Source organism: Panthera uncia, chromosome C2, assembly GCF_023721935.1.
Source record: "Panthera uncia isolate 11264 chromosome C2, Puncia_PCG_1.0, whole genome shotgun sequence".
Classification (NCBI taxonomy): domain Eukaryota; kingdom Metazoa; phylum Chordata; class Mammalia; order Carnivora; family Felidae; genus Panthera; species Panthera uncia.
In genome coordinates, this window is record NC_064810.1 from 93,883,293 (window position 1) to 93,898,518 (window position 15,226).

At 42.5% G+C, this 15,226-nt stretch overlaps 1 protein-coding gene across 1 annotated transcript in view; it reads left to right on the forward strand.

Moving 5' to 3' along the window:
• Positions 1-15,226, forward strand: part of LRRC31 (leucine rich repeat containing 31) — a 28,197-nt gene that overhangs the window by 11,409 nt on the left and 1,562 nt on the right. Inside the window, exons 4-8 of the mRNA XM_049629636.1 lie at positions 1,505-1,672; positions 1,892-2,059; positions 2,818-2,985; positions 5,779-5,946; positions 8,861-9,028. Of these exons, the coding sequence (XP_049485593.1) occupies positions 1,505-1,672; positions 1,892-2,059; positions 2,818-2,985; positions 5,779-5,946; positions 8,861-9,028 (840 nt within the window). The remainder of the gene's footprint in view (positions 1-1,504; positions 1,673-1,891; positions 2,060-2,817; positions 2,986-5,778; positions 5,947-8,860; positions 9,029-15,226) is intronic.

Sequence of the window (15,226 nt, forward strand, 5' to 3'; positions counted from 1 at the left end):
AGAGAGTCTGCATCTTTGTTGCTGTGATGTTTTATGCCTTGCTCCCTTTCCCAGACTCCTCTCTGGAAGGGCTTTTGCATCTTCTCCCATCAGAAGGGGTCTTCCTTAGCCTTGATGGCAGATGGGGTACCTGGAGAATAGATGGTTGACTGATGAGAGACCGTAAATCAGGAGGCGTTCCATCATTGCTACACTGGTTACAGTTGCTTAGTGCAGGATGATAGATGGGTGGCTCTCCAGTACCATGTGCACTGCAGACATGGTTAATCAGTCATGTGCTCGCTCTGTCTCTCTGTCTCTCTCTCTCTCCCTGATCCTGGGGAATGCTTCAGGGCGATGCCACCCTAGAAAAGCCACCCCAGCTGACTGGCAATGACACACAAAATGATTCCTGTGCTGGGAGAACATGCATTTTAACATGAGGCTCCTGCACTCCATACAGTGAATAACCAATGGTAGAAGTCCAAGCCCAGTAGTGGACAGTGGAGGAGAGGCTTCGGACACAAGGGACTTTCCAGCACTCTTAATTGTTTGGTGTCGAGACTGACTCTGTATGCTGAGAAAGTGCATTTTCATGTATGTGCCTCTGTTCTACCCAAGGCCGTGGAAGTCATTCCTAAAGAGAATTTCCTTGCTCTTCCCTATTCTCTCTCCCAGCCTCCATTCTGGCCCTCGGATGCTTTCCTATGTGAAAGGGTTTCAGAAATGTCAAGTTCCACCCCATTCTCACTGCATCCTCCTCCACCCGCCAGGGCTGCATGGCTGTTATGAGCGGCTGATGCCTTATGCTTTGTTACTAGTTCTCTGCAGTGCTCAGTTTCAGTTGTGTGTGCTACTCGTGATGTCAGGGTGAGCTTCACCCCTGTGGTGGCCAGTGCCCTGTTTTGCCTCACCTCTTCCTCTGGCCCAGCTTCCCAGCAATGATGACCCCAGACAGGGTGGATGAAAGTAGTTGGAATAGTATAAATATTTATCACCACAAAAACAACTCAATGATAGGTGGGGTTCTTTTTAATTTTTTAATATTTATTTATTTTTGAGAGAGAGCGTGCACAAGCTGGGGAGGGGCAGAGAGAGAGGGAGACACAGAATCTAAAGTAGGCTGTAGGCTCTGAGCTGTCAGCACAGAGCCCGACGCAGGGCTTGAACTCACGAACTGTGAGATTATGACCTGAGCTGAAGTCAGATGCTTAATTGACTGAGTCACCCAGGTACCCTTGGGGTGTTTTGCTTTGTTTTGTTTTGCTTACAATTTTTATACATAGGCATGGTTCTGAACTTTGGAGGGACTAGAATTGCTGTGCCTGTACATACAGAAGCACCCACTGCTGGGAGTGGGCTGGAGGTGGGTCATTTTCTTCACTCTGTTCCTCAGCACCTGGCACCTAACCAGTCCCTCGCCTGGCTAATACTAGTCCATAAACAATGGTTGTACTGATTTTGACACGGATCCCCTGCTTTGTGGACTAGCAATCAATCCAGTCTTTGGGTTCTTTGGTAACAGGAGAAGCACTGGAGGCAATACCTGAGCTGGAAGAGCTGAACTTGTCCTGGAACAGTAAAGTGGGAGGAAACTTGCCTCTGATCCTCCAGAAGTTCCAAGAAGGGAGCAAGATACAAACGCTTGAGCTTGTAGATTGCGACCTCACATCAGAAGATGGGGCGTTTGTGGGTAGGTGGGATTTGGATGAGTCCTTCCCAGAAAATAAGTGTGAAGATGCCCACGATCAGACAGCCTGGGGGTCAAAGTTGGCTGTGCTTTCTCTTACCCTGAATTGGAACAGTGGCGCACTGTACCCCCAGGTCACATGAAGCTGCCCTCCCCTTTTTCCCCAACAGTCACACCCCGCATTTTTACTGAGCTGCTCTTGTTTGTTTCTCTTCCCTCTAGGTCAGTTGCTACCCATGATGCAAAATCTTGAAGTACTTGATCTTTCCATTAACAGAAACATCGGTGGCAGTCTACACAGTATTGCTCAAGGATTAAAAAGTACCTCAAATCTGAAAGTACTGAAGTTACATTCATGTGGACTATCGCAAAAGAGTGTCAGAATATTGGGTGAGGTTTTTATATACATGTGCAATTTTACTTTATAATTGCTGTTAGGACATTCAACAAAATATGCACAGTGGTTAGGCTGGGGAATAAGATGATAGGTAATTTAAATCTTCCTTGTTTTATTACTTTCTAAGTCTTTTACGACAAGCATATACTTGCACGATTACAAAAACAACCTTTTAAAATGACTGCCTCTGAAAAGGCCAGGGTATTTTGGGTTTGAGATAGACATGGGGCAAAATAAAAGTTATGTGCTACTAAAGCTCTCCATTTTTCTCTTACTTTTGAAAAATGTCAGCATTATTTTATGCTTAGTAGTAGGAAGGAGTTGGTACTGATAAAAAGAACTGCATCAGTGGCATCCATAGTTAAAATTTATTCCCCTATATAGAGTATCCACAGTAAGGGAGACCATGAAATGAAATTGTGTTTTTCCCTTCAACTTACAGAGCCTGTAATATCCTTCTCACTGGCAGTTTGCCTAAGTCTAGAATTCTCCGAAATGCCAATGCTCCAGTGTAGGAGGAGGAGAGCCATTAGTTGCAGGGTTTGACCAGAGCCATTGGCACGCATTGCAGATCACGGATGGTATGTGTTAGAAGCCACGGTCAGGTCCAAAGACGGCCAGGTGGTAGGAAGTCTAAAGTTATTCCTTCGCCTTGGCTTTTCTCAGTCCAGTGTATTTTCTCCGTCTCCCTCTACGCACCTGCCTTCCACCTAGTAATTTGTCAAAATGGGACTTTTGACTTTCTTTGTAGATGCTGCTTTTAGGTACTTGTGTGAACTGAGGAAATTAGACCTTTCCTGCAACAAGGAGCTGGGTGGAGGTTTTGAAGACGCGTCAGCTCAGTTGGCCATGTTGGAGCATCTAGAAGTCCTGGATCTTCACCAGTGCTCGCTGACGGTAGATGACGTGATGTCGCTGAGTAAGTGTGAACTGTAGAGCCAAGGAAGGACTTTTGGAACCTCAGTGTATGTTTGGAAACTTGGTAAATTCGAGGCGTCCCCTTAAACTTACAGTTTATGGAGTTACTGAAAGCATCACATCCTAAAAAGTTCTGTGGATGCCCCCAATCTAGTATTTGGCATGTATTAAGTGCCCAGTAAGTATTAGCACATCTAAATTCCTCCTAAACACGTTTGTAAATGATGGATGTGGCACTTGAAGGAGAAAATTTTGAATATGTGTTGCTGTTTAGAAATGAGTCTGTGAGTCACAAAGTTTATTTCAAACAGGGATGTGGAGAGAAAGCTGAACAAAGGGCCTTGAGGCTTTCTGACTAACAAGTGAAGCCAAGCCCTTAGATACAGACAAAGTTACACAAGTCAGCGGGGTGGTGCATAATGGGTGTACGTTACAACTTTAGGGCACACACCCACTTTCCACCATAGACACAATCCTGTAATTACCCCACATAATGTATAAATGCAGTTTCTTATAACAAACAGCGCAAGTGCAGCCTTGCCATTAAGGTTTTTAGTCCATCTGTGACCACAGTAAGCCTTGAAAATACCTCCAGAATCAGACCACAGTTCACCACCTAGACTTCTACTACCCTGGTTCAGGCCACCGTCCTCTCGGGCCTAGGTTACTGAGAGCCCAAATGGTCTCCCAGTTCCTCCTCTATCATTGTGACCTCATTCTCTACCCTTCCCCTCCTTGACTCTACCCCTATCATTTGTGCGTGCTGACCTCTGTCCCTGGGGCCTTTGTCCTCGCTCCCTCTCCAGGTCAGGGGCCCCTCCTGTGTTGGGAACACCTTCAGAACCTCCCCTTTGCTTGGGCCCACAGTTGGTACCCCACAAATGCTTGTTGACTATGACTGATTAAAAGAATGAATCCATGAAAAACAAGACTAGAAACAATTTTTTAGTTGTTTTTAGTACGATTGGGGAAGGAAACGAGTTAAAATAGGTTCTTAGGTCTGATGTCTATATTTTAGACCTGTTGAATTACATTTTTTTTTATTTTTATTTTTTTAATGTTTATTTATTTTTGAGAGAGAGAGAGAGACAGAGTGTGAGCAGGGGAGGAACAGAGAGAGAGGGAGACACAGAATCCAAAGCAGGCTCCAGGCTCCGAGCTATCAGCACAGAGCCTGACACAGGGCTCAGACTCGTGAACTGCAGGATCATGACCTGAGCCAAAGTTGGACGCTTAAGCAACTGAAACTCCCAGGCATCCTGAGACCTGCTAAATTACATTTTAGACTCTTATGCCTCAATTTGAAAAACAGAAGCGTCCAAGCCTTTCATTAAAGATTTTAAAGTAACAATCTGTTTCTAGGCTCCAAGTGGAGCCTTATGGAATATCACCACCCCCTTTACTTCTGAGTGTCATGCTTGGAGGAGACACTCCTGGGTTATGAATGCACCAGATCCCAAAGAATGAAGTTCCCTCGGTACAACTGAGTAACGTTGTTACTCATCTTGTTACTCAGAGGAAGGGTACGGTGCTAGAGCACCTCCATTGTTATCACTAGCATAGCACAAGGGATGGATTAGCCTCTCTTACTACATTTGCAGCCACCAACACGGGTGGATGGCCTTGGAAAGCTAATGATTATTTAATGACTGTAGCAAACTGTCTAATTTTGAAAAGATGGAAATGAACATACATCCCGTGTATATCTTATGGTATTAAGTAATTCCCCATTCTTCTTTCTGATCGTTCTAGACAGCTCCAAAGAAATGGAATTACAGATCATTTAGCCAATCATCTAGCTGTATGGAGCACTGTGCCAAGGGCAAAGGCAAATTCACAGTCAGGGAGCTTCAGTCTGGCAGGAACAGGAATAAACCAACTACATGGTGAAGAGCAGAGTGCTGTGGGGGTTGGAAGAGGAAGAAACAGTTACATCTGTTGGGATTGCACGTGCCTGCCTTCTCTCTTCTGCCTTTCTCCTGTCCTCCGTCCCTCCTCCCACAAATGTGTGTGTGCCTCCAGTGTTCTAGACTTTGATGCACACTCTGGGGATGAAGCAGGCCCTACATACAGACCTCACAGAAGCAAAAATAAATAGGGTGGCGTGATAGTGACCAAGGGGTTATGTGACCAAGGTGTCCCTGGAAGGCTCTCAGGGGTGAGCCAGCCCCACAGAGATGCCAGGATGCTGTATCTCCCACACTGGAAAGAGCGAGGCCAAAGGTTTGCAAGCACGAAAAGTAGCAGAAAGATAGTGAAGCAGGAGTAACTCCTGGCACAGCAGGGCCCTCAGGATCCCAAGCCAGTGCTGTCACCAACAGACCTCCATCCTGACTGCTTGCTTTCATTGCCTTCCTCGTACTTATTACTTTATTCTGAGAAAAGAATGATGACACTGAACATTAATTGAGCTGTTAATGTGTGCCAGGCCGTGTACCAAGTACTTTAAATATACTCAGTTGTTTTATCTTTCCAATGACCCTGTGAAGTACTGTTATTCTTCTCATTATTGAGATAACTGAGATTCAGGGAAGTTAAGTGACTTCTCTGAAGTCATACAATTCTTTAGCAGCAGAGGCAGCATTAGAACCAGTTTTGTCTCCATAATCTTTGATCTTAACTTCTAGCCTGAAGAGAGGCTTGGAAGCAGAAAAGCCCAAGCTGTACATTGGGAAGTGTGGCTGGTGTGCGTGTGTGCAGGGGTGTGTCAAGGAGGGAGATTGCGGGACCCAAACACCCAGAGGACTCTTTGTGAGATGGTGCCTAAAACACGTCACTGCTGACATTTTAACAGCCCAGGTAATCCCTTTACTCTCGAGTCTTCAAGAGTTGGATTTATCTGCCAACAAAAAGATGGGCGGCTCTTCTGAAAACCTACTCAGCCGGCTCCGATTTTTACCAGCCCTGAAGTCCTTACTCATCAACAACTGTGCTTTGCAAAGTGAGACGTTTACTGCCCTCGGTAAGAGAATTCCCCAGATCCCTACAAGCATGTACAGTAACACATGAGAACACATATTCCATACATCGGAATTTCATGCCAAGGCTCGGCCATAGGCAAACTTGTGAAGTACTAATTTGTCTTCTCTTCAGGAAATATGCTTCCCTAAAAGTGGCCTTCTGAAGGCCGCATGAATGATTCTGGCATTTGCAAATCTAACACTTAAAATGTAGACTGTACGTGGGGCACCTGGGTGGCTCAGTGGTTAAGCATCCGACTTCGGCTCAGGTCATGATCTCATGGTCCGTGAGTTCAAGCCCCACATTGGGCTCTGTGCTGTCAGTTCAGAGCCTGGAGCCTGCTTTGGATTCTGTCTGCCGCTCTCTGTCCTCCCACCCCATTCATGCTCTGTCTCTCAAAAACAAACAAACAAAAAAACCCAAATAAATGTTAAAAAAAAAAATTTAAAATCTAGACTGTACGTAGCCAACTCTGGAGGTCCATATCCATGGTAACTTGTCATTTCACTGAGGTGACAATATAAACTGGATTGCTGGGAGTCTTATGGGAAAAGCGAGGCAGTTGCCAGTGTGTGAGCCTAGCTGACTGCCCAACATCTACTTCCCAGCATGATTTGTTGTCTTCTCTAGGAATCCAGGCCTGCTGGAAGGTCATGGATACAGCCCAGCCTAGATCAAGGGTCTAGAGAATCTGGAATTTCTGCCTTTTTGAGGGGCAAGACCATCACCTTCAAGCAGAGGGAGATATTCTGAGGCAGAGGCACTTTGTGTCATTTTACTGAATTTGCCACCCAACAAAACACATTGCACACACATTGCTCTTGCTGACAGAGCAGAGCCTGCTTGGAATTCTCTCTCCCTCTCTCTCTGCCCCTCCCTGGCTCACACTCTTTCATGCATGCTCTCAAAAATAAATAAAAATAAACTTGAAAAAAAAAGTAAATTGGATCTTACTACTACCCAGTTTAAACAGACTCAATGGCTGCCTGCATCACCTCTGGTAAAATCCACATTCCTTCATGGGGTCTAAAAGGCGCAGGTGATCTCGGCCACTCTCCCCCTTGCTCCCTGAACCAGCTTCTTTCGGTTCCTTCCTGTCACTGGGCTCGCCTTTGTCTTCAGGCCTTTCTGTTTTCTGGATGGAATGCCCCCACACCCTATTCTTTCTTGGGGAGCCCTGACTTCAGGTCTCAGCATGAATGCTCCCTGTTAATACAGCATCTCTGATCTAAATTAGGAGCCCCGTATCTTTTTTTAGCTTTTATCAGAATTTGCAGTTATGTATTTATTTGTTTTTCTCAATGTGCATATTTCCCCCAGTTTATAACCTCCTTGAAGGCAGAGATGACACTTCTTCTTCATTGTATATACCCTAACCACATTTTAGGTATTTCTGACATGAGCTAAGCAAGTAAAACAAAGTAACTTCTCAAAGGGGTCTGTAATCCCCCAAATGGTTAGGTGAACACACGCACGCACATACATGATGCATGCCATTGCTCAGACTAATGTTCAGTTAGGAAAGTGCCACAAAAAATAAATTTAGGGACAACGTGATGTCCCCAACGTGATTTTTTTTTAAATTTTTTTTTTTTAATTTTTTTTTTTTAATTTTTTTTTTCAACGTTTTTTATTTTTGGGACAGAGAGAGACAGAGCATGAACGGGGGAGGGGCAGAGAGAGAGGGAGACACAGAATCGGAAACAGGCTCCAGGCTCCGAGCCATCAGCCCAGAGCCTGACGCGGGGCTCGAACTCACAGACCGCGAGATCGTGACCTGGCTGAAGTCGGACGCTTAACCGACTGCGCCACCCAGGCGCCCCTTAAAATTTTTTTAATGTTTATTTTTTGAGAGAGAGCACATGTGTGCAGGAATGGGGCAGAGAGGGAGGGAGATAGAGGATCCAAAGCAGTTTCTGAGCTGACACCAGAGAGCCTGATGTGGGCTATTCAAACCCACAAACCTTGAGATCGTGACCTGAGCCCGACCTCAGATGCTTAACCAACTGTGCCACCCAGGTGCCCCCATGATGTTTTATAAATATACTTTCTATTTGGAAAAAGTTGGATATTTTTTAAAGAAAATTTTGTTTTTAATTTTGTGTCTTCTGCCATCAGAGGATAATAACTCCTTTCAATTATTGCTGCATAATGAATCATAATCAAGCAGATATTACACTGAATCATATCAGTTTGCATTAAGAAGTAAACACATATTTCTCCACCTTAATTTTAGAAGAAAAAGCTCCATTTCTCATTGATAGGTCCCTGTACCATGTAGGTGATAGGGATTTTCTTTTTAGATATTATAAAAGGATATATATTTGCCTCTTGGACACCTGTTATTCTTTAGAAAGAAGATTGGAATTAAAGCATAATTAACTATATCTTGGCAATAAGTTGTTTGGGTTAATTGCAATATTAGGGGCAACTGAGAATTGAGCAGAACTTCTTTTAATCTTCTTTAAAAATCTCTCCAAAATACACTAGTTCCCTTCCTTGTCTCTGTCACTGCAGGTAGGTAGACACAACATATTCTGGTGTTTCGGAGACTTGGCCCCCTGTCTGAACCTTAGCAGTAACTGTACAAGGGAATACGTAAAACCAGGACACGTACTGGAAATCCTGACCAGCTGTCCAAATCCTTTGCCTCTTTCTCCCTCCTGGATGTCAACTGAAGGAGAAAAATCCCAGTCAATAGTGAATTCCATTTTGCTGAGTTTTACTTTTCCAAAGTTTCCAGCATTTCTCTCAAATAAAAATAGACAACCGAAGCTGTGGACATGAATTTTGGGAAAAAGACAACAGTCTCCACAACTGTCTTAACTTTAGTTCTATTAATATGTTGCCCCAGGTTGCTCAGTTTCAAAGAGGGAAGCCTAAATGCTTGCTCTTCTTATTATTCTCAATTTTAGCTGAAGCCTCTGCTCACCTCCCTGCTCTGGAAGTTTTTGACCTTTCTTGGAATAAATGTATTGGTGGCAACCTGAAGCTGCTTCTGGAAACACTGAAGTTCTCAGAGTCCCTTCAAGTGCTGAGACTGAGCAGCTGTTCCCTGGTGACAGAGGACGTGGCTGTCCTGGGTTCGTATCTACTGGTCCCAAAGCAGTGCTGGCACAGGGAGCCCAGTGCGCCTGTCCTGCAAGAGGAAGGAAAGGAGGGAGGGCAGCCAGACCTGTGGCTGAGCCCCCTGCAAAGCTTCTCTTCTCTCTGACACCTGCTTAGAAGAGATCTGGTGAAAATGAATAAGGGCAATTCAAAGGCCAGGAAGAGAGTGGTGGGCTTTTCACAAAGGAGATGGGCATAGATGTGGTAATGGGTCATTCCAGCTTCTGCTCCTTGCTTTCCCCATAGCAGGAGAGTTGTGGCGTTCTCTCGCCAGCTTGGTGTTACGCAAATTTCAGTTACCTATGGTTTACCTTCACAAAATTTGCCCTGTCCACGTCGTACCTGCACTGTTACTTAATTTTTTCTTCATATTAACTCTTTAACTTAAATGCTTTTATTTAAACAAGAAACGGGGTGCCTGGGTGGTTCAGTAGGTTAAGATCAGACTCTTGATCTCAGTTCAGGTCATTATATCATGGTTTGCGGGATTGTGCCCCTTGTTGAGTTCTGCACTTACAGCGTGGAGCCTGCTTTCGATTCTCTCTCCCTCTCTCTGCCCCTCCATGCCTCAAAAACAAAACAAAAACAGGAAACTGATCATCACTATAGCTGAAATACAGGCATCACTTCTCATATATAGACATTGTTAGACTGTTGCCATATGAAAGCTTTGAATAGAGGTTCATTCTTGGTTAGAAAAAGGGGAAGAGAGAGCTTTAGAGGCATATTAGCATCAATCTGACGCTTTCTCCATGTCAATTTAGAAAGATGGAATGAGAATTGAATAAGGAATAGCTTGTACACTGTGGGATTCAGAGTCTATAATACCATTCTCACATATCCCCTAAAATCGCCTCTATACGTCCACTTCCCATTGGAAAACAATGAATTGGAGACTACACCTGTGTCTCTCATCTACTCTTGTCCCCACACCTCTATCGCTGTGTAACCACCAGCTGCCAGATCTCTGAAGCAATGAGCACCCCTCCAAACACATTTTAGTTAATAACAGTATTAATGTGTGTGGTTAGCCATTGCCACTTTTCTATTGCTTTGATTATTTTAACAAACATCCTTTAAGAATTTCTTAATCACTTGTACCTTAATTTTTTCCTTTATAAATAACAGCACTTTCCCAGAGTAAACTATGTAAGTATTTCCACAACCTATGATCCGATTACCCAGATTTTAAAAATATATAATAAATATAAAATTGTGAAATAATCATAATTAGGATACTCACATGATTGGCAAATTCAAACAGTACAGGAAAGTTAAAACAATGTCTGGGATTTGCTTTAAACTATAATAATACGATCATCTCAAAAACCATAGATTCATCTCAGTATATAGAGAAAAAGCACTTGACAAGACTCAACATCTATGCATGATAAAAACCCTCAACAAAGTGGGACTGGAGGGAACACACCTCAACATAATAAAAGCCATATATGCCAAACCTACAGCTAACATCATATTTTCCCCTCAATGGGGAAAAACTGAGAGCTTTCCCCTAAGGTCAGGCACAAGGCAAGGATGTTCACTCTTGCCACTCTTATTCCACATAGTACTGGAAGCCCTAGCCACAGCAGTCAGACAAAAAAAGAACCAAGAGGCATCCAAATTGGTAAGGAAGAAGTAAAACTTTCATTATTTGCAGATGACATAATGATATATCTAGAAAACCCTAAAGTTCCACCAAAAACTATTAGAACTGATAAATGAATTTGGTAAAGTTGCAGGATTCAAAGTCAATATACAGAATTCTGTTGCATTTCTATACACTAATAATGAAGCAGCAGAAAGAGAAATTTAAGAAAATAATCGCATTTACAATTGCACCAAAAATAATAAAATAATAAAATACCTAGGAAAAAACGAAGGAGGTAAAAGACCTATATTCTGAGAACTATGGAACACTGATAGAAGAAATTGGAGATGACACAAACAAATGGAAAGATATTCCACAGTCATGGGCTGGGAGAACAAATATTATTAAAATGTCCATAGCTACCCAAAATGATCTACAGATTTAATACAATCCCTATCAAAATACCAACAGCATTTTTTACAGAACTAGAACAAATAATCCTAAAATGTGTATGGAAACCCAAAAGACCTTGAATAGTCAAAGCAATCTAGAAAAAGAACAAAATTGGAGATATCTCAATCCTAGATTTCAAGATATACTACAAAGTTGTAGTAATGTCAACAGTATGGTACTGGCACAAACATGGACACATAGATCAATAGAACAGAACAAGACCCAAGAAATAAATCTATGCTTATGTGATCAAGTAATCTATGGCAAAGGAGGCAAGAATATACAATATTGGGCAGAGACAGTTTCTTCAATACATGGTATTGGGATAACTGGACACCTACATGCAAAAGAATGAAACTGAGCCACTTTCTTACACCCTACACAAAAACTCAAAATGGATTAGAGACCTAAATGTGAGACCTAAAACCATAAAACTCTTGGAAGAAAACACAGGCAGTGATCTAGACATTGGCCTTAGCAACATTGGCCTAGATATAACTCCTCAGGCAAGAAAAACAAAAGCAAAATTAAACTATTGGGACTACACAAAAAAAAAAAAAAAAAAAAAAAAGCTTTTGCACAATGAAGGAAACCACCAAAAGCATGAAAAGGCAACTTACTGAATGGGAGAAGATATTTGCAAATGATATATTCAATAAGGCATTAATATCCACAATGTATAAAGAATTTGTACAATTCAACACCAAAAATCCGAAATAATCCAATTAAAAAATGGGCAGAAGAACTGAAGAGAGGTTTTCCCAAAGAAGACATACAGATGGCCAACAGACACATGAAAAGATGCTCACTATCATTGGTCAATGGGGGGATGCAAATCAAAACCACAACGAGGGAGCGCCTGGCTGGCTCAGTCAGCGGAGCATGGTGACACTTGATCTCAGGGTTGTATGTTTGAGCCCCACATTGGGTGTAGACGTTACTTTAAAAAAATCTTAAAACACAACACAATGAAGAGTCACCTAACACCTGTCAGAATGGTTAAAATCAAAAAGTCAACAAGCGCTGGAGAGGATATGGAGAAAAAGGAACCCTCATGCACTGTTCATGGCAATGTAAATTGGTGCAGCTACTGTGGAAAAGTGTATGGAGGTTCCTCAAAAAATTAAAAATAGAAATATCATGATCCAGTAATCCTACTACTGGGTACTTACCCAAAGAAAACACAAACACTAATTTGAAAAGATATATGCACCCCTGTGTTTATTGCAGCATTATTTACAATAGCCAAGATATGGAAGCAACCTAAGTGTCCACAGATAGATGAATGGCTAAAGAAGAGTGATATGTATGTATACATATAATATTTCTGAGCCATAAAAAAAGAACGAGATCTTGTTTTAAAAGATACACACAAACCTACACTTCCCTCTTTTTTTCTTAATTAAGTAAGCTCTACACCTAACATGGGGCTTGAACCCATGACCCAAAGGTTGAGTCACATGCGGTACTCTAAGACTAAGCCAGCCAGGTGCCCCAAGAATGAGATCTTGCTATTTGTGACAACATAGTTGGACCTAGAGGGTGTAATGCTAAGTGAAATAAGTAAAGAAAGACAAATACTATAGGATTGCACTTATGTGTGGAATCTAAAATGCAAAACAAAAAAAACTCTTTTATTTAGTTATTTAATTTAATTTTATTTTATTTTATTTACGTTTTATTTATTTTTGAGACAGGGAGAGACAGAGCATGAACAGGGGAGGGTCAGAGAGAGGGAGACACAGAATCTGAAACAGGCTCCAGGCTCTGAGCTGTCAGCACAGAGCCCGATGCGGGGCTCGAACTCACGGACCGCGAGATCATGACCTGAGCCGAAGTCGGCCGCTTAACTGACTGAGCCACCCAGGCGCCCCAAAAAACTCTTTTTAAAAAAAATGTTTATTTTTGACAGAGAAACAGAGCATGAGTGGGGGAGGGGCAGAGAGAGGGAGACACAGAATCCGAAGTAGGCTCCAGGCTCTGAGCTGTCAGCACAGAGCCTGATGCGGGGCTCGAACTCACACACCGTGAGACCATGAACTGAGCTGAAGTTGGACTTTCAACCAACTGAGCCACCCAGGCGCCCCACAAAAAAATGGACTCTTAAATACAGAGGACAAACTTGTAGTTACCAGAGAGGAGGTAGGTGGGGGATGGGTGAAAAAGGGAATTCAGAGGTACAAAATAAGTAAGTCCTGGAGATGAAAAGTACAGCACAGGGAATACAGTCAATAATATTCTAGGATAAATAAAAATAGAATATAGTCATATCTTGGAGATATTGTGGGCTCAGTTTCAGACTACCACAATAAAGAAAAGACTGCAAAAAAGCGAGTCCACTCAATTTTCTGGTTTCCCAGTACACTATACTATAGTCTATTAAGTGTGCAATATGTTATGTCTAAAAAAAAGAACATATTTGCCTTAGTTTGAAAACATTGCTGAAAAGTGCTAACCATCATCTGAGCTTTCAGCAAGTCATAATCACTGATCACATAACAAATAAGGAAAAAGTTTGACATATTCTGAGAATTACCAAAATGTGACATAGAGACACAAAGTGAGTAAATGCTGTTGGAAAAAATGGTGCTTGGTGCAGAGTTGCCACAAACTGCCAATTTGTTATTTAAAATAAAAAAAGCACTGTCTGCAAAGCACAGTAAAGTGAAGTGGAATAAAACGACATATGCCTCTACTGAAAGAAAGAAAGAAAGAAAAAGAAAGAAAGAAAGAAGAAAGAAAGAAAGAAAAAAGAAGATGGGAAGTGGGTGAAACAAGACTGATGTAATGAAGCCGAATGATGGGGACACAGGAGTTCATGCTCCTATGTTTTGTACCTTTGAAAATTTCCACAATAGAAAAATACTTCAATAGGAAAAGCATGTACATTGTCTTTAACGCTTAGGTCTTGAGAATATGGTGAGTCATGTTGTAGAGCAAGGAAGAGATACACATGAACATGGACACCTAGGAATGGAGGGCAGCTGTTGAGTGCCTGGAATGCTAAGCTCCAAATAAATGCACAGTGGAACCAAACTGTGGGAAAGATTAAAGTGATGGGGATGAAGCATCCTGTTTGTTCTGGAAGCCAGGACACGCGAAGAATGACTGAAAGACCTGGGCACGTTTAGTCCTAAAGGGGGAGAAGTTGACGGGACCAGACTCTGGTCCAACACAGCAGGGCTGGTGTGAGGGAGGAGCTGAGGTGTCCAGCAGGCTGTGGGGGATCGGTGAAAGTCACTGGAAGGCAGAAAGGGACCCGGAGGAAGGGCTTTCTCCTGCTTGGAACTCTCTCTGTTGGGGCAACCTGAGGGGATGCTTCAGGCAGGAGCAGGCTGGTGTCCAGTAGAGGAGCCGTGAAAGAGAGTCCTCTCTGATCATTGATCTGGAGGTTGGATGAGGAGACCTCCAAAGCCCCTGCCCACTCGAGATTCTGTGCTACTCATCTGATCTCTGTAATCCATCCCTGCTTTCAGCTGGCAAGGGAAGCACACACTGTTTGCTTTGGGTAGCTCACCTGTCTCCCCTTACAGGTGTTATCACCTTTTCATTGCTTCATCACTATTATTTATTAAGTGCCATTTTAGGTAGTACTGTGATATGTGCTCTTCAAAGGGAAAATTGTTCTGTGTATTAGAGGTCCCTAAGGTGAATTAGAAACTACCCAGGTGTCTTTTGAGCTTGGAAAGTGCTCAGTTAAATATTTGCTGAATGAAGAATGACTGAATGAGCAGTGAACAATTAAACAGTATTAAACAGCAAGAAGACTATTTACAAATAAATGGTCCTCATTAAAGCCAATGAGCCATCACTCCCATATTTAATTAGAGTCTGCAGGAAGAGCTGGGACTCTAGTTGAGCCAAGAGCAGGAACTTGACAAAAAAGATATTCTTTGGGTTGGGATTTGGAAAGAAAAAAGGAACAATTTTCAAGCTGTATTGGGATACACAGAGAATAGCTTTGGTAAGTTCAGATGCCCTGATTAAAGCTGGTAGCTAATAACAAATCATTAAGAATCGCCAATCTTGTCATTACCAACCTTGGAGCTACTGTGTTACTGGAAGTGGCAAACAGCCACAGTAGAAAGTATTCTTGTATTTTAGCACTTAGTGTGATCTCATTTTTCAG